This window comes from Halteromyces radiatus (assembly GCF_025201355.1).
Source record: "Halteromyces radiatus strain CBS 162.75 chromosome Unknown BX664scaffold_2, whole genome shotgun sequence".
Classification (NCBI taxonomy): domain Eukaryota; kingdom Fungi; phylum Mucoromycota; class Mucoromycetes; order Mucorales; family Cunninghamellaceae; genus Halteromyces; species Halteromyces radiatus.
The window spans coordinates 3,215,549-3,240,314 of NW_026251688.1; the positions used below are offsets into that span (position 1 = coordinate 3,215,549).

At 32.6% G+C, this 24,766-nt stretch overlaps 12 protein-coding genes across 12 annotated transcripts; 6 read left to right on the forward strand and 6 right to left on the reverse strand.

The window, feature by feature from the left end:
• Positions 1–781: 781 nt before the first annotated feature.
• BX664DRAFT_292849 (amino acid/polyamine transporter I) lies at positions 782–3,064 on the reverse strand (the record flags this gene model as incomplete). The annotated part of the gene is made up of 11 exons (XM_051542009.1): positions 2,989–3,064; positions 2,866–2,916; positions 2,658–2,806; positions 2,533–2,545; positions 2,318–2,427; positions 2,137–2,221; positions 1,733–1,824; positions 1,533–1,663; positions 1,388–1,469; positions 1,069–1,288; positions 782–960 (listed from the first exon to the last, which is right to left on the reverse strand). The coding sequence occupies exons 1-11, from the start codon at positions 3,041–3,043 to the stop codon at positions 782–784; spliced, it is 1,167 nt and encodes a 388-aa protein (XP_051403583.1). The 5' UTR covers positions 3,044–3,064.
• A 1,891-nt stretch (positions 3,065–4,955) lies between these two features.
• On the forward strand, positions 4,956–6,063 carry BX664DRAFT_326181 (ADP-ribosylation factor-like protein 8B). Its single transcript, XM_051544176.1, has 5 exons — positions 4,956–5,068; positions 5,170–5,238; positions 5,357–5,511; positions 5,579–5,740; positions 5,794–6,063. Exons 1-5 carry the CDS (start codon positions 5,015–5,017, stop codon positions 5,909–5,911), a joined length of 558 nt encoding a protein of 185 aa, XP_051403584.1. The 5' UTR covers positions 4,956–5,014; the 3' UTR covers positions 5,912–6,063.
• A 565-nt stretch (positions 6,064–6,628) lies between these two features.
• BX664DRAFT_326184 (uncharacterized protein) lies at positions 6,629–7,927 on the reverse strand (the record flags this gene model as incomplete). Its single annotated transcript, XM_051544177.1, has 2 exons — positions 7,614–7,927; positions 6,629–7,542 (listed from the first exon to the last, which is right to left on the reverse strand). Coding segments are annotated over exons 1-2 (1,163 nt in total), but the record flags the coding sequence as incomplete, so codon positions are not given.
• A 335-nt stretch (positions 7,928–8,262) lies between these two features.
• Positions 8,263–10,338, forward strand: BX664DRAFT_326186 (ubiquitin-related domain-containing protein). Its single transcript, XM_051544178.1, has 9 exons — positions 8,263–8,408; positions 8,547–8,600; positions 8,665–8,765; positions 8,908–8,979; positions 9,050–9,402; positions 9,465–9,584; positions 9,662–9,789; positions 9,868–9,914; positions 9,997–10,338. Exons 1-9 carry the CDS (start codon positions 8,356–8,358, stop codon positions 10,035–10,037), a joined length of 969 nt encoding a protein of 322 aa, XP_051403586.1. The 5' UTR covers positions 8,263–8,355; the 3' UTR covers positions 10,038–10,338.
• Positions 10,339–10,909: 571 nt separating this feature from the next.
• On the reverse strand, positions 10,910–12,133 carry BX664DRAFT_326187 (cyanate lyase C-terminal domain-containing protein). The gene is made up of 6 exons (XM_051544179.1): positions 11,945–12,133; positions 11,759–11,826; positions 11,637–11,703; positions 11,345–11,548; positions 11,193–11,243; positions 10,910–11,083 (listed from the first exon to the last, which is right to left on the reverse strand). Exons 1-6 carry the CDS (start codon positions 11,948–11,950, stop codon positions 11,012–11,014), a joined length of 468 nt encoding a protein of 155 aa, XP_051403587.1. The 5' UTR covers positions 11,951–12,133; the 3' UTR covers positions 10,910–11,011.
• Positions 11,850–13,343, reverse strand: BX664DRAFT_292855 (uncharacterized protein). Its single transcript, XM_051542010.1, has 8 exons — positions 13,204–13,343; positions 13,011–13,138; positions 12,871–12,942; positions 12,748–12,788; positions 12,612–12,679; positions 12,486–12,543; positions 12,372–12,421; positions 11,850–12,310 (listed from the first exon to the last, which is right to left on the reverse strand). Exons 1-8 carry the CDS (start codon positions 13,266–13,268, stop codon positions 12,103–12,105), a joined length of 690 nt encoding a protein of 229 aa, XP_051403588.1. The 5' UTR covers positions 13,269–13,343; the 3' UTR covers positions 11,850–12,102.
• A 527-nt stretch (positions 13,344–13,870) lies between these two features.
• On the forward strand, positions 13,871–16,127 carry BX664DRAFT_78568 (uncharacterized protein). The gene is made up of 6 exons (XM_051549735.1): positions 13,871–14,075; positions 14,145–14,943; positions 15,014–15,119; positions 15,190–15,770; positions 15,873–15,886; positions 15,949–16,127. The coding sequence occupies exons 2-6, from the start codon at positions 14,149–14,151 to the stop codon at positions 15,956–15,958; spliced, it is 1,506 nt and encodes a 501-aa protein (XP_051403589.1). The 5' UTR covers positions 13,871–14,075; positions 14,145–14,148; the 3' UTR covers positions 15,959–16,127.
• Positions 16,128–16,180: 53 nt separating this feature from the next.
• BX664DRAFT_78564 (uncharacterized protein) lies at positions 16,181–16,894 on the forward strand. The gene has a single exon (XM_051549734.1). It carries the CDS (start codon positions 16,296–16,298, stop codon positions 16,701–16,703), a length of 408 nt encoding a protein of 135 aa, XP_051403590.1. The 5' UTR covers positions 16,181–16,295; the 3' UTR covers positions 16,704–16,894.
• A 145-nt stretch (positions 16,895–17,039) lies between these two features.
• On the forward strand, positions 17,040–17,273 carry BX664DRAFT_242812 (high mobility group protein, related; the record flags this gene model as incomplete). The annotated part of the gene is made up of 1 exon (XM_051540237.1): positions 17,040–17,273. A coding segment is annotated over one exon (234 nt), but the record flags the coding sequence as incomplete, so codon positions are not given.
• Positions 17,274–18,418: 1,145 nt separating this feature from the next.
• Positions 18,419–19,100, forward strand: BX664DRAFT_356615 (uncharacterized protein). The gene is made up of 2 exons (XM_051547900.1): positions 18,419–18,643; positions 18,703–19,100. Exons 1-2 carry the CDS (start codon positions 18,436–18,438, stop codon positions 19,005–19,007), a joined length of 513 nt encoding a protein of 170 aa, XP_051403592.1. The 5' UTR covers positions 18,419–18,435; the 3' UTR covers positions 19,008–19,100.
• Positions 19,101–19,912: 812 nt separating this feature from the next.
• BX664DRAFT_78597 (kinase-like domain-containing protein) lies at positions 19,913–23,531 on the reverse strand. Its single transcript, XM_051549737.1, has 5 exons — positions 23,063–23,531; positions 22,845–22,998; positions 22,515–22,774; positions 21,861–22,411; positions 19,913–21,785 (listed from the first exon to the last, which is right to left on the reverse strand). The coding sequence occupies exons 1-5, from the start codon at positions 23,245–23,247 to the stop codon at positions 19,996–19,998; spliced, it is 2,940 nt and encodes a 979-aa protein (XP_051403593.1). The 5' UTR covers positions 23,248–23,531; the 3' UTR covers positions 19,913–19,995.
• BX664DRAFT_78582 (uncharacterized protein) lies at positions 22,923–24,694 on the reverse strand. The gene is made up of 2 exons (XM_051549736.1): positions 23,063–24,694; positions 22,923–22,998 (listed from the first exon to the last, which is right to left on the reverse strand). Exon 1 carries the CDS (start codon positions 24,562–24,564, stop codon positions 23,329–23,331), a length of 1,236 nt encoding a protein of 411 aa, XP_051403594.1. The 5' UTR covers positions 24,565–24,694; the 3' UTR covers positions 22,923–22,998; positions 23,063–23,328.
• Between the last annotated feature and the right edge of the window lie 72 nt (positions 24,695–24,766).

Below are 24,766 nucleotides of genomic sequence, written 5' to 3' on the forward strand. Positions count from 1 at the left end.
TTTCAAATGATGATGAATCATCAATGTTGTCAATCCCTAACGGCCATCTACAAGTAAAATATTATCCGATGAATTGGGAAATGTTGCCAATCATTTGTTTTTCCCCCTATTCATCTCCCTTCTTTGTGCTTTCTTTTTATATTTTGATCATCCTCTTCCTCTCATATTATATGCATTTCCTATTCAGTCTTTCAACAAAGACAAAATCCATGACATTGATATTGTTTAAAGTGATCATTTATTGTTATTAATATATATATATATATATATATATATAAACATATAATCAAAGTAAACTAAGTATACAAATTCAAGATCTATGTAAATATTCAGGAACCTTTGACTTGTACTTTTGTAATGACATAACTTTCATCCACATTGTCAGTAGAATCATTTGAATCGTGTTTGCCTTTTTCCATCGAAGAATCATTTGCTTGATCCTGGTCTTGATACACATCCTTGAATAGTTCTTGTTGTCCAGCCTTTTTGATTTCATTGTTGTAAGAGTGATCGAGTCCATTATGTACCACCATCTTGATATACTATAATAAAAAACCAATCCCACAATACCCAAAAAAAAAAAAAAAAGAAACATTCATTTATTAGCTTTCAGACGGTATAACTTGATCAAAACTTACCCAAGGAATGATGCATAATAATGTCATAGTTATCCAACAAAGATAGGGAACTAAATAGTTGACCAAAAAAGAAAAATAAAGAAAAAAAAATGGCGAGTTAATTTTTCTTTCTTGATTCTTTTTTTTTTTTTCTTTCTTTCTTTTCAATTACCATAATAGGGATAAGATGCCGGAGCATGTGTGGGTGGAAGAAAGACAAATACAATGGTGAATATGCATACTGCAATAAAAAAGAAAACAAATATGGTTGGTGCTCGAATGGGACGCTTCAGATCAGGTTCTCTATGTCGAAGGATAAATATACCAATGGCACACAAGGCAGCTGCACAAAATGGTCATCATCATCATCATTGTTGTTTTTATAAAAAAAAATAAGATATGAATATATCATCCTTTTTTCTTTTTATTCTTTTCTTATGTTCATAGTTACCAAAAAAGTATTCACCATAATTAGTAAACGCTATAATGAATTCAAACACTGTGCCTGGAGGAGGACCTAACAAAAATACCAAAGAAAGACCATAAAGTAATAGAAGAGCAGGAACTGGGGTTTGTAATGTAGGATGTACCTTGCTAAAGTACCGATCAAAGGGTAGATGACCTTCACGAGCAAACTCCAATATCACCCTGGAAGCAGAATACACAATTACCTATTAACAAAAAAAAAAAAAAAAAAAAAGAAGAGGGAAACAAACAATAGAATCAATCAGCTATACCTTCATCGGCCAATGATACATCTATATACTTACGCCTACCATACCGAAAGATGACAATCCAACAAACACAGGCAAGACATGAGATCCAAACGTACCACCAAAAGCAACATTGAACCTAAAACAAACAGCCGAAACAAATTAACAACAATAATAAAAAAAAGAAGGACTAGGAACTTACAAATGGGCAGCCACAGTCAAATCGGAAGACTTGATCATTTCCAAAGATAAGACGGATAAGTAGGCACAGTTTGCCAAGAGATAAACAACAGTTGCAAACGCAATAGAAGTGGCACCACACCGAGGCAAATTCTTGAGAGGGTTTTTCAACTCATCCGTTACCCTTTGAAGATTGTAATATCCACCAAAGGAGAAGATCACAAAGTAGATGGCATTTGCATAGGATCCTGCGTTTTGAACAGTGCCGTTAAATGAGAAATTGGTTGTCAGAGAAGGTCGATTCGGTAAGATGCCTGCCATACCAGCAAATCCAACACATATCAATAACACAAGTAAAGTAATCTTCATTGCCGTGAATACATTATTGAATCGGATTGCATTCTACATAAATAATGTAAAAAAAAAAAAAAAAAAAAAAGTTGATATTCACTTATTTCCTAACTTTTTTTTTAATAACTCTTCTTACCTTTGCTGAAGCAATGTTGATAAGGATCCAGAAGGTTAAACAACACGCTATGTATTTGAAATATAAAAAAAAAAAAGTTAAAAAGAAGAATCATGCTGATTTGGATATCTCTTTGGGTATGGAAATAATTGAAGCTTACCTCCAAAGCCGCGTGAAGCCCATTCGTTCCTTTCATTTCCACCATACATAGCATAAACCATATTGTCACCAAATACAATAGATCCCTAATCATAGAAATAAAAAAAGGTAATTCGATGATATTTCCTTTCTAGTCCATTTCCTTTCTTTCTATCTTTGGTTATTTTTTCTATATGATATACCTGAGCAAGAGAGCCACATCTTGTACATATTCCCACCATGACCATAAATATAAACGATAATAATTGATTGGGTTTGTGATAAATATAACCAATATATGTCTTTTCACCGCCTATGTATCATATTGAACACAAAAAAAAAAAAAGTCAACAGTATGAATTCAATGTCCCCATTCCTTCTTTTTTTTTTTTTTTTTCTTAAAAAAATCATCTCTTACCACTACGAGGAAGCTTTTTTTTTTTTTTTTTTTTTTTTTTTTTTGTGATGCATTTTTTAAAAATAAAAAGGAGATGAGCATATGATATAAATAATGAACTTTTTTCTTATTTTTTGATTATTTACCATTGTTCCCAGTTCCAAAAAAGTAAGTAATCCAGAAACACTTGTGAGAGCTCCTACGATCCAAAGTATAAGCATCATTCCACCAGATCCTGTATTTTTAAGAATATATGAAGGATTTGAGAAGATGCCTGATCCAATGATTTCTCCAACTAGACAAAAAAAAAAAGTCAACTTTCATCCGAGTTTTTTTTTTTTTTTGAATTAATACCATTCATCACTGTTCCACTAAAGAATCCAATGTGTCGTCCAAGTTTTTGATCTATTGAAATAAAAAAAAAGAGAGAGAGAGAGAAATGATTAATACAATAAATAAGTTTTGATATTATCGTACCTCCAATTGCCATTGGTGCCAACTTTCCTAATTGACTAGGTTGATCTTTGGACATTGGGTCTTCCGATGATTCTTCCATTGTTCATAAATATTATAAAGAAAGAAAGAAAGAAAGAAAGAAAAAACTAGAGTGGAAGATATTTATGCGTTTTTTCCAATGTTTGTATTTGCTGGGCTTCAATTTGATTTCCATTTCTGAGAGTAGCGCATTTTCCTACCGTTCACTTGTACCTTTTTTTTTTCTTTATATTGATCATCTTTCTAATAGTGTTGACATGAGATATAAAGGTTGGAATCGAAAATGATGGAAGAAAATGATAAAATAGAATTTAGCCTTATTATGTAAGGGGAAAAGAGGGGAAAGCAAAAGGGTGTTTAATCATAAAGAAAGAGAAGAAAAAAAAAAAAGAGTAGAAATGCATATTGTTTCTACTTTACACTTTATTCAATCTTGTTTCGCGATCACCACGAACTAATCAACTGAATCCCTTTTTTTTTTTTTAGTCGATTATCCCAACTGAAATCAAATGCAAGGAGACATTAGGATAAAAAAAATTTCATTTTTTTTTTCTTGTAAAATATCTTGGTAATTTTATAATAGATGAAAGTAAAAGTAGGAATCAAGGCAATAGTAAAGAGTTTATTTGATATAATTAAAGCTAATAATCTAAAAACTAATTTTTCTGATACTATTCTATAAGTGGAATTACAGAAGCCTTCTTGTTGTATTCTTCTTTTGTCTTGCATTTCTTATAAAAGAAATGGCCCCCCTTGTTACTGGCGTAAATCGTCCTGTGGTCTCCTGTTTTTCACCATAATAATGAAATGCCTATAATTGATGATGATGACAGTTTGTGATAATTGATGAATGAATAATCACTCCCCAATTCCCATGAATCCTTCAAAAAAATACAGTATAAGTCCTTGCATATTTATTGTTTAGAAATCTACAAGGAGCCCTACGTAAAATAATAATAATAATTACCAGTTGTACACACCTGTTACATGAAAATTTGTTATTACCACACTATCCCTTCCTTTCTCTTTTGATAGAAGAAAAAGTCATTCTTCGTTTGTTCAATGCATAGTTAGTTGTAAACTCTAGATTGTTGTTGGGCCGTAACATAAAAAAAAAAAAAAGAATAGAATCCATTGGTCATCCTAAAAACAAAAAAAAGCTAAATGATTATCATGGTGGAAACTTACTGACATTGGACATAATTTAAAGTCAAGATAAATAAATAAATAATAATAGGTATAATGATACTCTTTGAAGAGAAAAAAGAAAGAAAGAAAGAAAGAAAGAAAGAAAGAGAGAAAGAAAAGGTCTTCTTTTACCCTATTATGTGTGTTTGAAGATCCGACTTCCTTTTTTGGCCATGTCCTTGAAAAAAGGTTTTTTTTCAAACATGTTATTGTAAGTTTTTAACCGAGTTTGATGGTAGTACTGAAAATTCAACATTGAAAGAATTGCCTTAATACGACTGAAATCCGAGACCTATTTTTTCTTTTTAGTGATCAAAGCCAATAAAAATGCCGCTTTTGTTTGATGAGGGTAACAAAAGACTCCTTTTTTGAATCATCCTTTATAGATCCATTTTACTTGAATTTGATCTTTGTATTAAAATGAAAGGGTATATAGATGTGCGTGCGGGGCTTGACACGAGAGTGATTAAGTTTTGTGTTTCCTCGATAGATGATGGACCCCTCAACATTACTACTATGTCAACAAAAAATGAAAAAGTTTAACCTTTCTTTTTTCTATGGTGTGACTCAATAATTTTTGGGATAAAAAAGTCTATTTTCAAAATCGATAAATAATTTTGGGATAAACGAAGCACATGACGTCTTTTTTGTCCTCATTTTTTTTTTTTTTTTTTTTTTTTCAGTCAGTCGACATATACATTTTCCATTTTTCTACTTCTTTTTTTTTTCTCTCCGCTTCTCTCCTCTTTTTCTTTTACTTTTTTTTTTTTTTCTTTTCATTGGATAACAAGACAACAACATATTCTAATTATATTCATTAATGGCAAGTATTATTCACTCGATACTGGAATGGCTTCGAAGTCTCTTTTTTAAGGTATATAAATAAAATAATGGGAATATCTTCTTTTTTTTTTTTTTTATCGAACTAGGAGAAACTCATCCTTTTTTTTATTTTATTTATTATCCCTCCTATAGACTGAAATGGAGCTGACGTTGGTTGGACTTCAAAATAGTGGTAAAACAACTCTTGTTAATGTGATTGCAGTAAGTAAAAAATAGAGAGTGTTATCTAAAAAAAAAAAAAGGAAAGGAATAAGGATATATATACACATGTAAAAATAGATGTTTGACTCGTAACATTTTTTTTTTTTTTAATCTTTAGTCTGGACAATTCATGGAAGATACTATTCCAACTGTTGGTTTTAATATGCGAAAAGTGACCAAAGGCAATGTGACGATGAAATTATGGGATATTGGTGGACAACCTCGTTTTCGTAGTATGTGGGAACGTTATTGTCGTGGAGTCAATGCTATAGTGTAAGTAAAGGAAAATTTACAAAAATGATTATTTTTTTTTTTTTTAATTTTTTTTTTCTTTCTTTAGTTTTGTAGTGGATGCGGCAGATCATAGTAAATTGGAGGCAGCTTATACAGAACTTAAAGCATTATTGGAAAAACCACAATTGGCGAATATTCCTATGCTTGTCCTTGGAAATAAAAATGATTTGGATGAAGCTTTATCAGTGAAACAGTTGATTGAAGTATTGTAAGTATAAAAAGAATAAAAAAGATCCATTCCATTGATTTATTATTATATAGACATTTGCAATCGATTACCAATCGTGAAGTATCTTGTTACTCAATTTCTGCTAAGAATCAAGTGAATATTGATGTTACTCTACAGTGGCTCATCAAGAAAGGAAAAGGACAAAAGTAAAACAGTAATAGTTTTTTTTTTTTTGTGCATGTGTTAGATCTTTATATTATTATTTTCTTTTATATTTATTTTTCACTATTATTCCCCTCCAATTCCCTTCAAATCCATTCTTTTTTTCCTTCCTTCTTCACCTTTTTTTTTCCTATTTGCCCTCTTATCTTTTTTCTTCTTCTTTTTTTTTTTTTTTTTTTTTTTTAAACTTATGTTCTCCCTTACCATTTCTTATACCTTATCCTTATCCAATTTTTCTTCCTCTTTTTTTTTTTTTTTTTTTTTTTTTTTTTTTATTCTTCTTCTTTCTGTTTGTGTGTGTGTGCTCGTGTGTACTACTTTATCTTTTACACATTATTTTTCTACCCATTATTCGTATAGTTGGAATCAAATCAAATCAAATCAATAAAAAAATCATATTTACAACTTTTTTTTTATTATCAAATGTCAATATATTTCTGTTCCATTTTGGTTTTGGTAGGAGAATGAGTTTATTATGCAAATCAATCTGCACCAATCATATGAGATTATTCTTCTGAATGGGGATATCATATCTTTAAGATTGGATATTAATACAATGAAAAGAGAGACAACGTGTATTTTTTAATATAAAAAGAAAAGCGATAACAAAACTGAATTTTTTTTTATTGATAATAGATCAAACTTGTGTATGAAGGTTAAATAACAAATATATACAAATACAAATAAATAAAAAAAAAAAAAAAAAAGGGAAGGAGGAAAAAAAAAAAGCTATCTATCTAATTTTCCATTCATTCGTTTCCAATTTGGTAAAGAAGAAAATAATCTTTTCTTTGGTGATGATTCCTTTGGTTCCTTGATCCTAACTGATAATCGTTGTTTTTGTGTTGATGGTTGTGAAGAAGTACTGTGATTTGTCATTGTGACCATTGTTGTTGATTTAGTCGTAATGGTAGTACTTGTAGGAGGTGATGACCATCGGGAAGGAATGCCAAGGATTGTTTTTCTCTTCCGATCTAACTGAGACCGTACCTTTTCCGGTTCGATTTGTGATTTTATAAAAACAGATCTAATTTTCGCTAAGGGTCGACGTTTGTTGTTGTTGTTTGGATCATTTGTAGTGATTGTCGTAGTAGATAAATCTTGATTGGATGATTCCATAAAAGGTTTTGTTGGCAGATTGACAGAAGGAGGTGATGATGATGAAGATGCCGAAGTTATAATGCAATGTTGTGTTGGTGATGATAATGTTGTTGTTGATGATGATGATGATGATGATGATGAAATAATATCATTAGGTTTGGGAATATGTTGTTGAGGATCACAAGATGATTGTGTGGCGGAAAGCAGGAGTGATACAGGTTGTGATTGTTTACTATTGGTGGAAGTTGTTGCAGAATCTATGTGAGTTGTTCCGGGTAATGAGAGTGTAGAATGAATATTGATATCACTATCCATTTTATCTTGACGAATTAAATGTTTTCTTGTTCGTTGCCACCATCGAGGAGGACGAGTTCTTCCCATTCTCTCATCCAAAATATAATCTTTTTCAGTAGGATCCATCAATTGTTGTTGATTAATACAAGCTTGAACATGTTTCACCCATTGTTGTTTTCTAAGGGGAGCATCAGCATCTACAGTAGTTGCACTTATAGTGGTACCTAATAATAATAATAATAAAAAAAGTTTAATTCAATATTTAAATCTATGATATAATAATATTATAACTTACTTCTAGGTCGTGTTTTAGAAGAAGTAGCTGTAATAGCTTGTCTTTGTTGAAGAATAATAGTAGAAGGTTGTTGAGGTTCAGAAAAAGCTCTTGTTCTACCTGAACGTTTTGTAAGAGCATCAAGAACAGATTGATCTAAATCCACAGGTCTATCAGATAAGTTATGACATAGATGATAAATAACAGAATAAAGCCAATAGAATTGAGAATGAATCAAAGCAAATGATAGTAATACAAGTGGTGGTATAGTTTTTTGTTTTGGTGATGGTCTAGTCATATTTTATATAATAAGTTTTTTTTTTTTTCTTTTTTTTATTTTAAACATAAAGAAAAGGAAAAAAAAAAAGAAAAGAAATAATAAAAAAAAAAAAAAGGAGAAATAAGAAAAAAAAAAAAAAAAAAAAAAGTTTACCCATATGCCTTAATATATTGAAAAATGAAACACAGCTGTTCCACTTTTCTTTCTTGTCTTTCCTTCCTTTCAAAATATATAAACCATCATCGGTAATCCTTTTTTTTTTTTATCGTGTCACGATTCTTTTTCTATTCCTTTTCATACCAAACCAAAAGTAGAAATAAACAAAAAAAAGAAAACTTCTTACAACTTACAACTTCATGTCTGCGGTAACTCAATTTCAATTTTTTTTTTTTTTTTTTTTCATTGACTTTCTATTTTTCTTTCTTTTTTTTTTCAATATTTTTTCCTTTATTACTAATAAATTGTTACTCCTTCAATACAAACATGTCCGGTGATATTGATACTTTGGTTGGAATGGGCTTTTCTAGAGGGAAAGTGTAAGTTTAATAGAATATATATATAATATGAAAATAGGTAAAACAACACGTTATACATAGTTTATCTGTGTTGTAAATAAAAAAAAAAAAACAAAAAAGCAAAAAACTCACTCATACTTTGGCTTTCTTTTTTTGTAGTCAAAAAGCGTGGAAAGCTGTGAACGGTGCTGGTCTTCAACCTGCCATGGATTGGTAAAAGTTTTGACATATTCACAGGAAAATATAGATTTACCATATTTATCTCTCTCTCTTTTAGGCTCTTGAGTCATCCTGACGTTTCCGACGAACCAGAAGAAGATCAACAAGGACAAGCTTTAGGTTCTACTTCTACAGAATCATCGACATCAAAAGAAGAAGGTAAAGCAAAAAAAAAAAAAAAAAAAAAAATAAGAAAAAAGTTGAACTTCTTTTTATTTATTGTTATTGTTATTATTATTATTATTATTGCTCATTTCAAACATTCATGGCTTTTTCTCTCTCTTTTATTGACTTTTATTAGGTGAAATCAAGGATGGTGAACAAACAGCTCAAAGTCTGATATGCAATGATTGTCAAAAATTATTCCGTGATGGTAAGTTTTATATATACTGGGTACGCGTAATAAATTGGATTATTAATGCATAATATACTATTTTGTATAGCCACTTCTGCTGAACGTCATGCTATAAAAACGCAACATCAAAATTTTTCAGAAAGTACAGAAATCATCAAACCATTGACAGAAGAAGAAAAGAAACAAAAACTAGCAGAACTTAAAGCACGACTGGCAGAAAAACGGGCAAAGGAAGCAGCAAATAGTATAGAGGAACAAAAACAAGCCGAACGAATTCGACGAAAAGCAGGTCAAGATATGTCAGCACTCAAGGAAGAAATGGAAGCCAAAGAAATCAAGAAAGCTTTTGAAGCTAAACGTCGAGAAAAGGAATTGGATCGTATTGCAAAGGCGAATATTAAGGCTAAGATTGAACAAGATCGATTGGAAAGACAAGCAAAGGTAATTTGGTATATTATATATATATATAATTGGTGCACTCATTTTTTTTTTTTTGTTTAAAGCGTGAAGCTTCTAAACGATCTACGCAAGAGACTACTTCTACTCCTGCCACTACTGCTGGTACTTCTACAGTTGGATCCAATCAAACTATCAAGACAGAATATAATGAAGCTCGATTACAGGTAATTGATAGACACCAAAAAAAAAGGACGCGTCATAGATCATTCATTTCTATTTCATATCTATTTTTGCATGATAGATTCGTATTCCAAACGCAACTCCAGTAACTCAGACATTTGCTGCTGATGCCAAATTGACAGACGTTTACGATCATTTGAAGGCTGCTGGCTGCAATGGTAATTTCACTCTTTCCACCACCTTCCCAAGGTAAAAAAAAAAAAAAAAGTAGGATTCATATTTGACTATTTTATTTTTTGGACTCATTTTCAAATTATTCTCATTTAGAAAAACTTTTGCTGATGTAGATCTGGACAAGTCCTTGAAGGAATTAGGTATATGAAGGATAATATCGTATTTAAGTCTCTCTTTTTTTTAACCTTTTTTTTTTTTTTTTTTTTTTCTATCTGTTGATAGGTTTGACCCCTTCATCTGCTCTTGTATTGACTTTTGTATAGTTAACTTCCCCTTCTCACATATCATGATGACTCCTTCATTTTACCTTGTTTGTTTGTATCCTTCACCGAAACTATCTTTTATACAGGAAATTCTTACTCTCATCCCCCCGACGATCAATTTACCTTTGACACCCCTAGGTAAAACGAAGAAAAAAAATAAAATATATTTTTTTCCTGCTTATAAACGTGACATTTTTTAGTGATAAATGTGCTTTGATATATGAATAAAAAATGTATAATCATAGATGATATATCTTTGTTTTAGTAATAGTATAGTTAGACGTTTAAACCTCAAAATGGGATTTGAAAATTTCTCTTGTGAGATGATTAGGGCTATTTAGGGCGGTGGATTCTTTTTTTTTTTTTTTTTTTTTGGATTTCACAGCTAAAAATTTCAATTCCTCAGCCAAATTTTGGCTGTAAAAATAAATTGTCATGGGGTCATCAGGCATTTTTTCAAAAAATGGATGAAATCTTTTGGTGCTTATTACACTATTAGCTGGCAAGATAAGCGATAAACTGGGATTAGGTGCTATTAAACTACTTTTTTAAGAGGAATCTTATGGTGGTAATTATGTTGGATGATGATCATTATTGGATGAAGGATGACAATATTGACCTCTAATTTTTAATTTACTCAATTGATTTAGTTTAGTCATCCTTTAAAAATCTCCAGGCAATCGCTGAAACCCCAATTAGACAACACTAGACTACTTTTTTGGAGAGGAATTGAAAGGTAGTAGTTCCATTGGATGATGATCATTTTGGGTGTAGTGATATTGATCGTTATTTATTTTATTTTATTTTTTTACTATATCAATTGAGAAACAAAGTTTAAAGTGAAGTCAATTGAAACAGAGTGATTTATTCGATTTATGTTATTTTACATATATTGTGATGGGTGATTGTTTATTTCATAAAGACTTTTATTGAATAGGTAATTATACTACGTAATCAAACTAACTAAGGTATTACTACCATTTCTTGTAAGGTAGAAACTTGCCATCAAATATAAGTTTGACGCGATCCCCTTTTGGATCTTCCACCTAATGATAACGAATAAAGAAGTATTAAAAAAAAAAAAAAGAAGATCAGTATTTACGATATTTCTTATGAATTTTGAAATATTATATTTTTTTTTTTTTTTTTTTTTACTTTTTCAACACTTGCTGTAAAATCAATAGCAGACATAGCACCATCACCGAACTATTTATCAAAAAAAGAAAAATTAGTTAGTATCGTAGGTGTCTTGTTATTTCTTTTACGCCTTCCTTTTATTATTATTATTATTATTATTATTTCCAAACCTTTTCATGAATAATAGCCTTGATTGGATACCCATAGACTTGTATCATTTCGTATAATCTGTATAATACAGGATCTGTGGGTGGAATTGCCATCAAACCTCCACGATCAGGGAAAAATTGTGGTCCATATTCTGCAGCGAGATGAGTTGTTGGAATATTAAGATATTTTGATAATTTCTCTATTTCATCAAAACTAGGTTTTGCCTATTTCATCAAATAAATAAATCAGTAACTACCGGATATACAGTAAAACAAAAAAACGCGCGTTATAAAAGAATTTTTTTTTTTTTACCTGTCCATAAAATATAGCAGCTACGTATACTTCATCCCGACCTATTGCTTTACCGATATCTGCAAAACTATATATAAAAAAAAGATGAATACACTATTGAAAAAATAAAAGTTATGGTTTACCTTTTTTTCCTTTCAGCTTTGATTTGAAATAAACGTTTTTGTATATCTGATAGATGGCGAATGGGAGGCTGTAAATAATTTTTTATTTTTATTTTTTTTTTTTTAAAAAAAAAGAAAGATAAGAAATAATAGGAATGAAGCATTGTCATGTAAGTTGATATATATATATTTATATTTTTTCCTTACAGTCATAATAAAGACAAAAAAGAAAAAGTACAGAAGTGACAGAGAAGGAAAAGAAACAAAAAGAAAAAGAAACAAAAACAAAGAAGAGTAACGTGTGAGTTTTTTATATATATGTTCGTCATGCGGATTAAAGCATTTTGCGGAATTTCAAGTAATGTTTATTTAAAACTATAGCTACTGTTTTGACGATCCTTAACATCAAATCTCATATTCACCAAATCCTTGTCATCAGATCCTACACGTAATCCACAAGTAATCACATCTCCATTCACAATTTGGCCAACACCTTTAGGAGTACCAGTAAGCATAACATCACCAGTTTCTAGTTTCATAATTGAAGATACATATTCCACCAATGATGGTACACTAATAATAATAATAAAATAAATATATTAATATTAGATATCATGATTATTCAGGAACTTACTTGAAAATCATATCTTTGGTATTTCCATTTTGACGATAAACATCATTGACCTAATATATATTATTGATATCAATTTTATTTTTTACTTTGTAAGCCTTTTTTTTTTTTTCCTACCTTCAACCATAGATTAACATTGGATGGATCACTAATTCTTTCCTTTGGTATAAAGTCACTATAAAAGAATAGAAAAAAAGTTTTGATGATTAATAAGTTAAATAAGTAATATGAGTCAAGGATTACCTGATTGGGGTAAAAGTATCAAATCCTTTAGCAGTGCTCCAAGGTAATCCTTTCTTCTTTGCTTCATTCTATATATATATAATATATATATGACTCTTCATCCTTTTTAATCAGTCACTTTATTATTTCAAGTTACCTGAACATTTCTAGCTGTCATATCAATAGCCAATGCATAACCTAATTTTGATAAAAAAGTGAAATATAAATAATAATAATAATAATAATAACAATAATAATAAAGAGAATGATAATAACAAACCTGCAATATGATTCATAGCATCCTCCTTCTTGATATCGCGTCCAGTTTTCCCAATAACAACAGCAAGTTCAACTTTATTATTTTAAAAAAAAACAATTATTTTTTTTCCTTTCTTTTATATATATATATATATTACTTACTTTCATGATGTACTTCACAACCTTTAGGTATTTCAACAATACCACCATTGGCTAAATAGGAAGAAGTAGGCTTCAAAAAGTAAAAAGGAGAAGTGGGAACAGCATTACCAAGTTCTTTAGCATGTTCACTATAAAATATAAATAAAAAAATTAAGTTTAAAAAAATATATATGAATAATATTCTATTACTTACCTAAAATTACGTCCAATAGCAATAATATTTCTACCTGTAGTAAAAAAGTTCTTTGCACTAGCCATGTTAAAAAAAAAGAAAAAAAAAGGGAAAGAAAGAAAAAACCTTTGTAGTTGGATTACTCGAAAAAAAGAAAAAACCTTTGTAGTTGGATTACTCGAAAAAAAGAAAAAAATAATAATTATACACTCCGCATTTTTTTTCTTTTTTTTATTATCGTGTGGTAAAGTAAGGAAAGTGGAGGTGTGACACGAAAACCAACAAAATGATCAGTTGATATATAGATTGTTTTTTTTTTTTTTGTTATTGTTGTTATTATTTTTAAAATAAGTTTTATAAAATATAAAATAACATATATATATAATTAAAGATTTATAGAAATCAAAATGACTATATATATAATGATAGATTAAACTTTTTTTTTTTTCAATAGAATATTACATTTCCCAATATGAAAAAAACTAAAAAAGCCCGAAATGTTGGTTCACCCCAAACTCCCCGTGGTCCAACTTTTCAGGTTACTCTATTTGGAATTTGGGGCGTACAACAACACACCAGCCAAAAAAAAAGCATGGTGTTTTTTTTTTTTTTTTTTATACTCCCATTTTGACCCTTTTTTTCTCCCCTCTCTCTTTCTCCTTTTCTTTTTTCTTCTTCTTTTTTTTTTTTTTTTTTGTGTGTGTGTATATATATATGAACAACCTTGTTTTTTCTTATTATTATTGATTCCTTTCTTTATCATTCCAAAATAAGTTTCTTTTTTTTCTTTCTTTTATTCATACCCAAAAGTATACTCCTCTCTGTCTCTCTCTCTTTGTTGCACATCATCTACTTTTTGCTTTTATTTTCATTAATTTTACATTGTTCTATAGGTAAAAAAAATATTATTATTATTATAAATAATTTTATATTTATTTTATTATTATTATTATATAAAATAGACCAATGTCTCAATGGAAAGAAGGTGATGGTGATTATATACCTGTACACGCTATGGAGAACGCCACATTATTAACTAAAAACAACGTGCCGCACACACCAACGCCAACATTGACTCTATATGAATTATCCAACCAAAATCATAACTACGTCAATCCAACTACCTCTTGGAATTTTCATGATACTTCAAGACGAAAACACAACAATTATTCAACTACTTTAACAAGTTCAACTTCTGAATTTGAAACGCGATCAACAAATTATTCTAAACAACATGAATGGTCACGAAATGATAAAACAGATGATAAAAAATATTCACAACATCACTCTCCACCATCTTCTTCTTCCTCTTCTTCCTCTTCTTCTTCAACATCATCTTTATTTCATCCTTTGACTCACGGATACATGGATTTACATACCGATGGGTCTCCTGTTCGAACAATGCCAAGTCAAGTGATTCCTCCTGTGATTCTTCCAGCCAATCATCATCAAGATCATCGTGTTGTTAGCCAAGGAATGGTCACCCTCGACAACAACCATAACCCTAAACAACCTCAGTTACAACAATTCAACAACCATTCTGAACATTCCCATTATTCAACCCTCAGGGATTCTCATCACTCTACCAAATCTTCTTATTCGCGGTCCTTTCCTGATACTTCACATTCCTTATTGTCTTATCATCATCATTCTTCTCAACAAAATCATCGTCATAGTTCTATATCAACTGCTGAACAAGCTGCTGTTCATGCTGCGGCTGCTGCTGCTGTTTACCAATCGCATTCAGTCAATTCTAGTCAAGTAATTTCTTTTTTTTTTTTTTTCTCTCTTTTGACAACTTCAATCTAAACTCATTTTTATTTTATTTTAGATGACTTGGTATGCTCAACATTCTACTTTTCAGAAAAGTTCACAAAATGATTATCATCACTCAATCAATCCTTCTTCTCGTCCTTCCAAACATGAATTATGTCAAGGTATAAAATAAATAACAATTGTTTTTAGTTTTTTTTTTTTTGAATTGTTTTTTTAATCTCTTCATTTTAGATTCTAACTCAGAACCACCTGAAGGTTCAAACTTTGTTCCAATGAACTCCTCAAGGATGGAGGGAATTGAATACCATATATCACCTTCTACCACTACAACAACCGGTAATTTTATGGATCAACATCGACAGGCAAATCAATGGACATCATCATCACCATCATCTCGAACAAATGATATGCAATCTTTATTATCGATGACCTTCTCTTCCAACGATGATGATTTTCACAACAAAAAAGATATGACTGTAACTACTTCTGATCAGCAAGATGATGCGGGTTCTACCGAAACCAAAACCAGTCGGGATGATATATCTACTGCAACTACTCTAACGGTATCTGACGACATCATCACAAAATCAAATCAACGTTCTCCAACAAATGCCGGTACCAAGAACTCTGATGCAACAAAGAAAAAATCGGAAAAACAACAAAAAAGACCACAAACTGGAAAAAGACGATCTCCCAATGCCTTTTTCGTTTTTTGCTCGGATCGTCGTCAAATTTTGAAACAAGGAAAACCTAATGCTCGAAATACGGATATCAATAGACAACTTGGTGATGAATGGAAAGCTTTGACTCAGGTAAAATTATGACATTTTTTCTTTCTTTCTTTTTTTTTTTTTTTTTTTTTTTACTTAACTTTTTTTTTTTTTTTTTTTTTTTTTTGGTTGTTGTTATGATAGGAAGAACGGGACTGGTACAAACAGAAGGCAGATAGGATCAGAGCCGAACTTCCAAATGACAACATTACCACTACTGCTACGACTAGAACACCGACGACACTTTTTACTCACCCAACCGATCCAGCCCCATTCAGTTTTGCTGCTACCACTACAACTACTACAACCACGACTACTACCACAACTACAACCGTAGCTTCTTCTGGTACTGGTCAACCACCATCATCTTCTTCCGATGAACACATAGGTAACCATCATCGATTACGCCCTGGATCATCATTTGATGCTTCATACAATGATTTTTCGACTTCATCACCCATTTCTCACAGTAGCCGCAGTAACTCTTTTGCTCTCACTATAGCTGCTGATGATGAAAGTGTTTGTTCATTTGGTACAGGCGACAATCAACATTCAAAAAGAGGATCAATGGCCCATAGTGACGTATCTATGATATCTACCTTTCATTCTTCACCAACATCAACAGACCAAGATCATCCTTTTTATCATCACAATGACGCTACAACAATCAATTCATCTCCAACGTCATCATCATCTTTATCTACTTCACCTCCTTCTCAACGTACTTTGAATGTCGCAAGTATATCTGGAGCTGCAGAAGCGAATGCACTAGATCAAGCAGTAGGTATTCATCAATGCAACAACACATCTCTGACACCAAAAACGGCACGTTTGAAACGCCCACCCAACGCTTATTTGTTATTCAACCGGGAAATGCGAAGAAAACTATTGGATCAAAATGAACATCTCACTGTGGCATTGATCAGCAAATTGATAAGTGAAAGTTGGCGAAATCTTCCTCAGGTAAGCATATAATAAATAATAGTAAATTTATCGATGATTTATACATATATATCATTATAGGAAAAGAAAAATAGTTATATCAACGAGGCAGCCAATTTGAAGAAGAAACACTTGGAAAACTACCCCAATTATGTGTATAGTCGAAGATCAAGAACTGAATTGGAACAAGCAGGATATCGATCCCGACCATCAAAGAAACGAAAGAGATCGGTAGAAGGTGACAAGTACGGTGATCATTGGGACACCAAAGATGATATCAACCCACACAGCAAAAAATCAACAACCAGTTCACAACAGACACCAGGAAAAGAAAGTAAACAACAACGTAGATTCCCTGATCCTCGTGGACGCAAGAAGAAAAAGCACAAGAATCCATTTGGACCCAAGCATCCAATGTCTGGTTTTCTCTTCTTCGCTTCTTTTGCACGACCGGACGCTGTACGACAATATCCAAAAAGCAATGTTGGTATGATTAGCAAGGTAATAGCAGAACAATGGCGTAAAATGACAGACGATGAGAAGTATCCATGGCAAGAAAAGGCAAAAGCTGACAAGGCTCGGTATGCAAGAGAAATGGAAGCATTTAATTTGGCTCAAGGAAACAAAGCAAGTAATGAACAAGAAAAACAGGATAGGAATACATGGACTCATGACTGGATAGATCAAGAAAAGGATGCCGTTTATGGATCAACTCAAGTGAAGAAATCAAGCATTTCATCGTTATCTTCCAATACAACAACATCCATATCATCATCACCATCATCACCTGGTCAAGAAACTGGTCCAAATCCGTCATCATTAAGGAGAACATCATCGACCTATGCAAATGAACTAATGGATCATCAACAACGTCGTCATTCAATTGAATTGGATCATCCAAAACAACGTATAGATCATCTTGGTAAAGATCAACCACACCGTCATCATCATAGTTTATTACATCCACAAAAACGACATGGGTATAAACCGATCTCTAGGATTCATTCAGCACTTGCAACATCTAGACCAGCATCACCAACCGAACTTGACAGTCATACTATTGCTACTGTGGCACAAATGGTGAATCCTAGAAATCATACACCAACGTTATCATCAGAAGGATCAACAACCACGACGACAACAACTACAGCATCATCATCAGGTGAAGGACGATTCTCTTCAACATATCACCCTCATCGAGCTATTACATCTTCATCGTTGACATCCATTGTGCATCATGATCAACCTGGTGATAGTTTACAATTACATGTACCAGCAACTCCACCATCTCCAGCCATCGATACGATTTGAACAAAAGGATTCTATACATATATATATTACAGATATTAGATCCCTTCTCTTTCTCTTTCCCCCTTTTTTTTGAAAGAAATTGTTTATATAGTTCCCTTTTGTTTTTTACATATTTTACTTAGTTTACTCTTTTTTTTTTTTTTTTTTTGTACATATCATCAATAAAAAGTAAACCAAAACAATCCTTTGATTTTTATTTATATAGACTCATCTGAATTTTATTTACGCAATGAAATGCGAAAAAATCTTTTACATATAAATGAATATTCGGTTTATCAATTTGCCCTCTCAATGCAATCTAACTTTATTCCATGTTGGTGCAACTATAGAATCTAACCATTCATCGGTAATTGATTCTCCGTTAAGCTTTGAAAATAACTTTTTTTTTCTCTCTTTTCTTTTTTTTTTTTTTCTCTTTCCTTTATTTGATTTATATTCAAGTTTGATCTATCCAATGTCTTATATTGCATCATTGAATCTCCTTGGAGAAGAAACGTCGATTCCTCTATCAGAAGAAGATGTCACTAACGAACTTGCAATGTGGGCCAATGCTGAATTCAAGTTTGATTCTACACCAGGCTCAGCTCTTTTGGATCTTAAACCTACACATACAAATGATTCTTGTCTTTATAATACTGTTTTCAATGACATACATCCTTTTGGTAAAGCAATAGTAAAAAAAATATTTTTTTTTTGATCCTTACCTTATTTTCATATATAGATCAACAACATTTAGTGACGAATTTAATTGATAATAAACAACAATCATCTGGATTACTGGATGAAGCAAAACGTAAATCAAGTGTGGATGAAGACAAGCGTCGACGCAACACAGCCGCATCAGCAAGATTCCGAATGAAGAAAAAGTTACGTGAACAGGCATTACAACAAACTGTCAAGGATATGACGGCCAAGGCAGATATGCTTGAAGAACGGTGTAAGACTCTGGAAATGGAAGCAAAATGGTTACGTGCTCTCTTGGTTGAGAAAAACCCAGCTTTACTCCCATCGTTATCTACCTCATGATGATTTATTTATATTCTTCGTATGATAGTCAATATATATATATATATATGTATGATTTTCTTTTTTGTACATTTTTATTTTGTGAAATAAAGCCTTTTTTTTTTTACTTTACTTTTTATTTATATTGATGAAGAAATTAAACTCACATGAACTCCTTTTTTTTTATTTTATTTTATTTTTTATTTAAAGAAAAAAATATATTGAATTGTCACTTTAGAAGGGAAAGTGCCAATGGCGCCACTTTGAAGCAAAAAGACATGATTTTCGTACTACCTTATGGCGATCTCTGATTTTTTTTTTTTTTAGTGGCACGAACTGAGTTTTGTTAGAATACATGTGTTGAACCCTGGCATCGTAGTGCATATGATCAAAAAAAAAAAAAAAAAAGAATCAAACGTTTTTTTCTTTCCTGTAACGTCCTCTTTTTTCAAAAAAGAAATAAAAATAAAAAAGAAAATAGATATATTCTTACGTATATCATTCTTTGTTTTTTTTTCCTTTTGAAAAAAAATGACAAATATGGTCTCTATGAAAGGCGGCACATGCGTTCATTGGTGTTACTTGAAAAAGTATAGATGTGGATGATGCGGAGCTATTGATATTCTTCATCCATTGGACCCTTATGACCTTATCATCAGTCTACGTACCCATGATACCAAAATAAAAAGGAGTATGGATTCAATAGCCGCTTAGTCAGCTTGACTGAACAGAAGACAAAAAAGAGGAAAAAAAAAAAAAGACCAATATGGATCATCATCATAATATCAAAGCTTCTTTTATTGAAAAAAAAGTAATATATGTATGTGTGTATGTGTGTACGTGAGTGTGTGCGTGAAAAGCATATGACTAGACAAGGGAAATAATTAAACGGAAATATGTAAATGAGAGTAGAGAAAAGATAAGAGGAAGTTGATTCATTTCTAATAAGGTATATGTAAAATAAAAAAAAAAAATAAAAAAGGAAAGAATACTACAGAAATTAATAGAATCAAGTTCTGTCCAAATCACTAGTTGTTGTTACATGGTTTTGATGTTGATGGAAAGATGTCAAATGCTGCTGTTGTTGTAATTGCTGATGTGATGGAATATTATGAACCCCATCCCACTCCAGATCATGACGGTGATACGGCTGCACAAGAGGTGGATGACCCCGGACACGTCGATGTAAACTTGCTACATTACTTGCCATACTAGATCTTGACATCACAGATGAGACATTATTTGAGGAGGAGGAGGAGGAGGAGGAAGAGGAAATTGTTGGTACTATGTCTGCAAACCGAACACCACTATGACTTCTACGATGCTGTTGTGAGGAATTTTGAGATGGTCGGGAGGATGTGGATGTTGAATTTCGTATAGACATACTAGCAACTGATAGTGGTGAAGTAGATGAGGATGATGTTTGATGTTGTGAATAGTGATGAGGTGATAATGAGGATGAGTCTAATGGTGGGCTGTTTCGTTCTTCTGTCCAATCCGCATCTCTTTCCAAATCAATGGGTGGTACATTTCCTATGCTTGATCGCCAAGTGCTTGGACGTTCTTGAACTGCACGATGAAGTTGTTGATAACTAAAAGGGAATGGAGGTGGCTGCGTTGATGGACCAAAGTCATAATCTTGATTTGCTGAATAATACTGTTCTTGATGGTTGACAGTGGATGTGGAGATATTGATTGGATGGGATGACGTAGAGGATGATTGCTGAAACATGGATATTGTGGAAGGTTGAAAACTAGAAGATCCGTTGCTATCATTAGGCATCACCGATTGATATGAATCTAATACTTTGATTCCTTGAAAATCGACATAATCAGGATCCAATAAACGAGCATTGTGTTGTTGTTGTTGTTGTTGTTGCTGTTGTTGATGATGTTGATGATGATGATGACGGAAATGTGGATGATGTTCATGTTGTTGATATTGTTGCTGTTGCAATGGAGAAGATCGAGAACTGACATCAGCTAATTTCAGATTTCGTTCACGAATCATTCCCAATTTTGGACCATCAACGTTACTCGTCACTGCATCTAGAGTAGCCATTTGTATAGGAGGAGGTATTTGCATTGTTCCTACTGTGTTTGCCCGCGGTCGACCGTGCACACCACCACTCGATGCTTGAGACCCAACACCTGACATTGATTGCTGATTTGATTGCTGAGCTTGCTGTCGATGTTGATATAATAATGAGGATGGCATAAAATTTGATTCCACAGAAGTATCGTATTCACCTTCAGGAGGTTCCAAAACACGAGGCAGGTTGTAAGATGACCGTTTGGAGATAGTAGCGAATGATGATTTGCTTTTAGGGTCCACCATATCATCTTCAGGACGAGAGGAGCTTTGATTACCTTGAAGTAATGATGATTGTTGGGAGAATTGTTGCTGTGATAATCGATTAGTGTAAAAATTTGGAAGACTGGAGTAGGCTGGTGATAAGTAAGACTCATGAGTTTCACTTGAATACTGATTATTGGATGGTAGGTAATCATTACTGACAGAAAGAGAAGATTGCGATACATGTTGACGTTGTGGTGGTGGTGGTTGGTATGGAGGAGAAGAGAAATCGAATGGTTCTTGAAGTGAAATTGATGGCATTGGTGGTGGTATTTTCATAGAGGGTTGAGATCGCGGTATAAATGGTGGTGTGAATTGTCCTGTAAAAGGTTCTCCAGTAATAAAAGGATGTTGTTTGGCTTGTTGAGGTGACCAGCGCTCAAAATGATTCAGATTCAATAGACCTTGTAAAAAATCCACAAAAGCAAGTCGACTTTGTGTTTCTATATATACATATATATATAAAATCAGTCCAATGTCCTTTTCATTATCTTCTAATTTTCTTTTTCTTCTTATACCTTTTTCTAATTCCTTTGTCGACATTGAATCTTTCCGTGCAAGAGGATACGTTGTGATGAGTTCAGGTAAAGTTGTTGCCGTAAAATATCGTTTGGATGGTTGTTCCTGTTTGCCTTGTTCTTTCGCGTATTGTTCCATAGATCGTAATCGATAGTGTTTCTGACCTTGATCATCGACTTGTTGTTCGAAATAACGATGTGAGTTTTTTCCCATTTCAATCATATAAGATGGAGGTAGACTATAAAAACAAAAAAAAAAAAGGTAAAAATATTCAGTCATTGAACTGTAACCACTTTTCATTACATACCCTAACATATCAATGATTCTAGATACTTGATTGTACTCTGAACTTCCAGGGAATAGAGGCAATCCCAAAAATAATTCTGCCGCTATACATCCTAATGACCACATGTCGATTGCACTGGTATATGGTAATCCAACCAACACCTCAGGAGATCGATAAAACCGAGATTGAATATACGTGTACATCGTTTGAACTTCATGACATGCTGATCCAAAATCGATTACTTTGATTGTTGGTGATTCAAGACTAACCATTAGAAAAAAAAAAAGAAAAGAAAAGAAAAGAAAAGAAAAGAAAAAAAGGTGAGATTTTTTTTTCTGTTGTTATTTAATTTCCATTATGTCCTTACTTTTTCAACAAAATGTTCTCCGGCTTCAAATCACAATGTATGATACGAGCTTCATTCAATACTGTCAATGAATCCAAGATCTGCGCAGTAAATACACGTACAAGATTGGTAGACAGTCCACGAAATTGGTTTTGTTTGATGAGTTCATATAAATTGACTGACAAAAGTTCGAATACGAGACATAAGTGTTTCTGATGAATGAAAGTATCCTTTAGTCGAAGAATGTGATGCTGATCATTGGCATCATACCGTTGATTAAGCTATATATATATATATAAAACGATGACAATGAATACCCTGATTATCCATTCCATTTCATCAAGTTCTTACCATTTCCAGAATCGTGACTTCCATCATACTTTGTTTGAAATATGCTAGCTTGTTCTTGACCACTTTGACAGCAAAAAGTTCTTGTGTTTTCATATTCTTGCATTTCACCACTTGGCCAAATGTACCAGCGCCCAACACATCCAAGATGATATATCTATAAATACCAAAATCAAATAAATAACCTAATTATATAATGAATCTGTCCTTTATTGGCATACCTGTGTCCTTCCGTAGACCCAAGAATATCGTTCACGTATAATATATAATCGTAGTCTTCATTATCGTAACCATCATTTCCTCCAGGTTTACTTGGTTTTGTCAACACTCGACGCGGATTTCGTGCTGCATTGTATTGGAATCCATGATTACATTTTTGATAGGTCGAATTCAAATGTTTTGTCATGGATAATAAGGGCTAAATCGATAAAATAATATATATAAGATTATATTAGTCAAATTTGTATTTCCATTCTGGTATTTCGTTTTAGGCTCTTACATTGACCACATTGGACCGCATCGGTTTCCTTAAAAAGAGATGATTCAAATCAGAGCAACTGTTCACTTTTCGAAAAGCACCAGATAGGGAAGATGAAGGAGTTGACCCATTGGATCGTGAAGGATGAGTTGAGTTGGGTGATGAAGCTGAAAATTTTGATTTTTGATGAGATGTTGTTGTAAAAGAGTTGCTAGAACTAGATCCAAAGTGTGTTTTGATTGGTGAAAAAGGAGAAGTAGGTGTTGATGATACTTGATGTCCACGGTGACGAGGGCTTTGTAGATACGAGGATGAAACTGATGTCAATGGTGATAACGGTTGTGGGGCACCACTAGGAACGGTTTCTTTTGTTGCTAGTTCATCTTCTGAATTATGTTGTGGCAAACCATTGATAAGGGATGAAGAGGTTGATGTAGTAGGATGAGGCCGAGTTTTTGAAGAGGACAATAGTGAAGATGAGTGTTGTATAGGCAGAGTTACTGATCGTGGTCCTTCATGAAGCATAGTTGAGGTAGATGTTGATGGTTTTGGCTGAGGTGGAAGATCGCTGGTATTAATAGCAGGTAGAGTAATAGATGCATGTCGAGAAAGAAAAGGAGGTTTATTGATAATTTTCTCACCTTGTCGGTTAATAGTTTGATGCCGCCTCTGTTGTTGTTGTTGTTGTTGTTGTTGTTGTTGTTGTTGTTGTTGTTGTTGTTGTTGTTGTTGTTGTTGTTGTTGCTGTTGTTGCTGTTGTTGTTGCTGTTGTTGTTGCTGTTGTTGTTGCTGTTGTTGTTGCTGTTGTTGTTGCTGTTGTTGCTGCTGTTGTTGCTGTTGTTGCTGTTGTTGCTGTAACAGTTGTTGCTGTAGATGTTGTTGTTGTTGCTGTTCTTGTTGTTCTTGTTGTTGATATTCAGACCGAAATGATAAGAAATCTTGATATTGTTGAGAATTCCAAGAGTCAGATTGATTGAAACGAGAAAAGTCATCCAAACCATTGAAGGAGTGTCGATAAGATTGCGAAGCATCACCAGTGCTGTCTTGTAAATAAGGTGTAGACCATGAAGTAGAGTTGGGATCTTTCAAATTGTCTTCTTGATCAGTGATAGTGATACCAATGTAATTTGTATCTTGAACAGCTGTCCGTCCAGTATATTTTTGTATTTCCCTGAGTGGAGATAAAGGCGTTGAGTGTCGATGTTTTGAATGATTGGTTCTAGGAGGTGAATAATAAGAATCCATATTGATGATTTCGTTGGAAGTTTCAATAGGGTATTTGACGAACAAATAGAAGAGAGGGTATGAATATTGAGGAAACCAACAAGAGACAGCAGATATATTTGAGTAGATATGTAATCCCCCCCTCTGATGGTTGAATAAAGTATAAGAAGGAGAGACACTAGCCAAGTCAATAGGGGAAAAAAGGACGTAGTCGAAAAGGAAA

Coding starts and splice junctions, on each gene's coding strand:
- BX664DRAFT_326181 (XM_051544176.1), top strand. CDS start 5,015: ATGGCAAGTATTATTCACTCGATACTGGAATGGCTTCGAAGTCTCTTT. Junction 5,069..5,169: donor TTCGAAGTCTCTTTTTTAAG/GTATATAAATAA, acceptor TCCCTCCTATAG/ACTGAAATGGAGCTGACGTT. Junction 5,741..5,793: donor AAACAGTTGATTGAAGTATT/GTAAGTATAAAA, acceptor ATTATTATATAG/ACATTTGCAATCGATTACCA.
- BX664DRAFT_292855 (XM_051542010.1), bottom strand. CDS start 13,268: ATGGCTAGTGCAAAGAACTTTTTTACTACAGGTAGAAATATTATTGCT. Junction 12,422..12,485: donor ATGTTAATCTATGGTTGAAG/GTAGGAAAAAAA, acceptor AATATATATTAG/GTCAATGATGTTTATCGTCA. Junction 12,311..12,371: donor ACCAAAGATATGATTTTCAA/GTAAGTTCCTGA, acceptor TATTATTATTAG/TGTACCATCATTGGTGGAAT.
- BX664DRAFT_78582 (XM_051549736.1), bottom strand. CDS start 24,564: ATGGATTCTTATTATTCACCTCCTAGAACCAATCATTCAAAACATCGA.
- BX664DRAFT_78568 (XM_051549735.1), top strand. CDS start 14,149: ATGTCTCAATGGAAAGAAGGTGATGGTGATTATATACCTGTACACGCT. Junction 14,944..15,013: donor ATTCAGTCAATTCTAGTCAA/GTAATTTCTTTT, acceptor ATTTTATTTTAG/ATGACTTGGTATGCTCAACA. Junction 15,120..15,189: donor CAAACATGAATTATGTCAAG/GTATAAAATAAA, acceptor TCTTCATTTTAG/ATTCTAACTCAGAACCACCT.
- BX664DRAFT_78564 (XM_051549734.1), top strand. CDS start 16,296: ATGGCCCATAGTGACGTATCTATGATATCTACCTTTCATTCTTCACCA.
- BX664DRAFT_356615 (XM_051547900.1), top strand. CDS start 18,436: ATGTCTTATATTGCATCATTGAATCTCCTTGGAGAAGAAACGTCGATT. Junction 18,644..18,702: donor CAATGACATACATCCTTTTG/GTAAAGCAATAG, acceptor TTTCATATATAG/ATCAACAACATTTAGTGACG.
- BX664DRAFT_326186 (XM_051544178.1), top strand. CDS start 8,356: ATGTCCGGTGATATTGATACTTTGGTTGGAATGGGCTTTTCTAGAGGG. Junction 9,585..9,661: donor ATAATGAAGCTCGATTACAG/GTAATTGATAGA, acceptor TTTGCATGATAG/ATTCGTATTCCAAACGCAAC. Junction 9,790..9,867: donor CTTTCCACCACCTTCCCAAG/GTAAAAAAAAAA, acceptor ATTCTCATTTAG/AAAAACTTTTGCTGATGTAG.
- BX664DRAFT_78597 (XM_051549737.1), bottom strand. CDS start 23,247: ATGACAAAACATTTGAATTCGACCTATCAAAAATGTAATCATGGATTC. Junction 22,775..22,844: donor AAGTCACGATTCTGGAAATG/GTAAGAACTTGA, acceptor ATATATATATAG/CTTAATCAACGGTATGATGC. Junction 22,412..22,514: donor GAGAACATTTTGTTGAAAAA/GTAAGGACATAA, acceptor TCTAATGGTTAG/TCTTGAATCACCAACAATCA.
- BX664DRAFT_326187 (XM_051544179.1), bottom strand. Junction 11,549..11,636: donor CTGCTATATTTTATGGACAG/GTAAAAAAAAAA, acceptor TTGATGAAATAG/GCAAAACCTAGTTTTGATGA. Junction 11,244..11,344: donor AGGCTATTATTCATGAAAAG/GTTTGGAAATAA, acceptor TTTGATAAATAG/TTCGGTGATGGTGCTATGTC.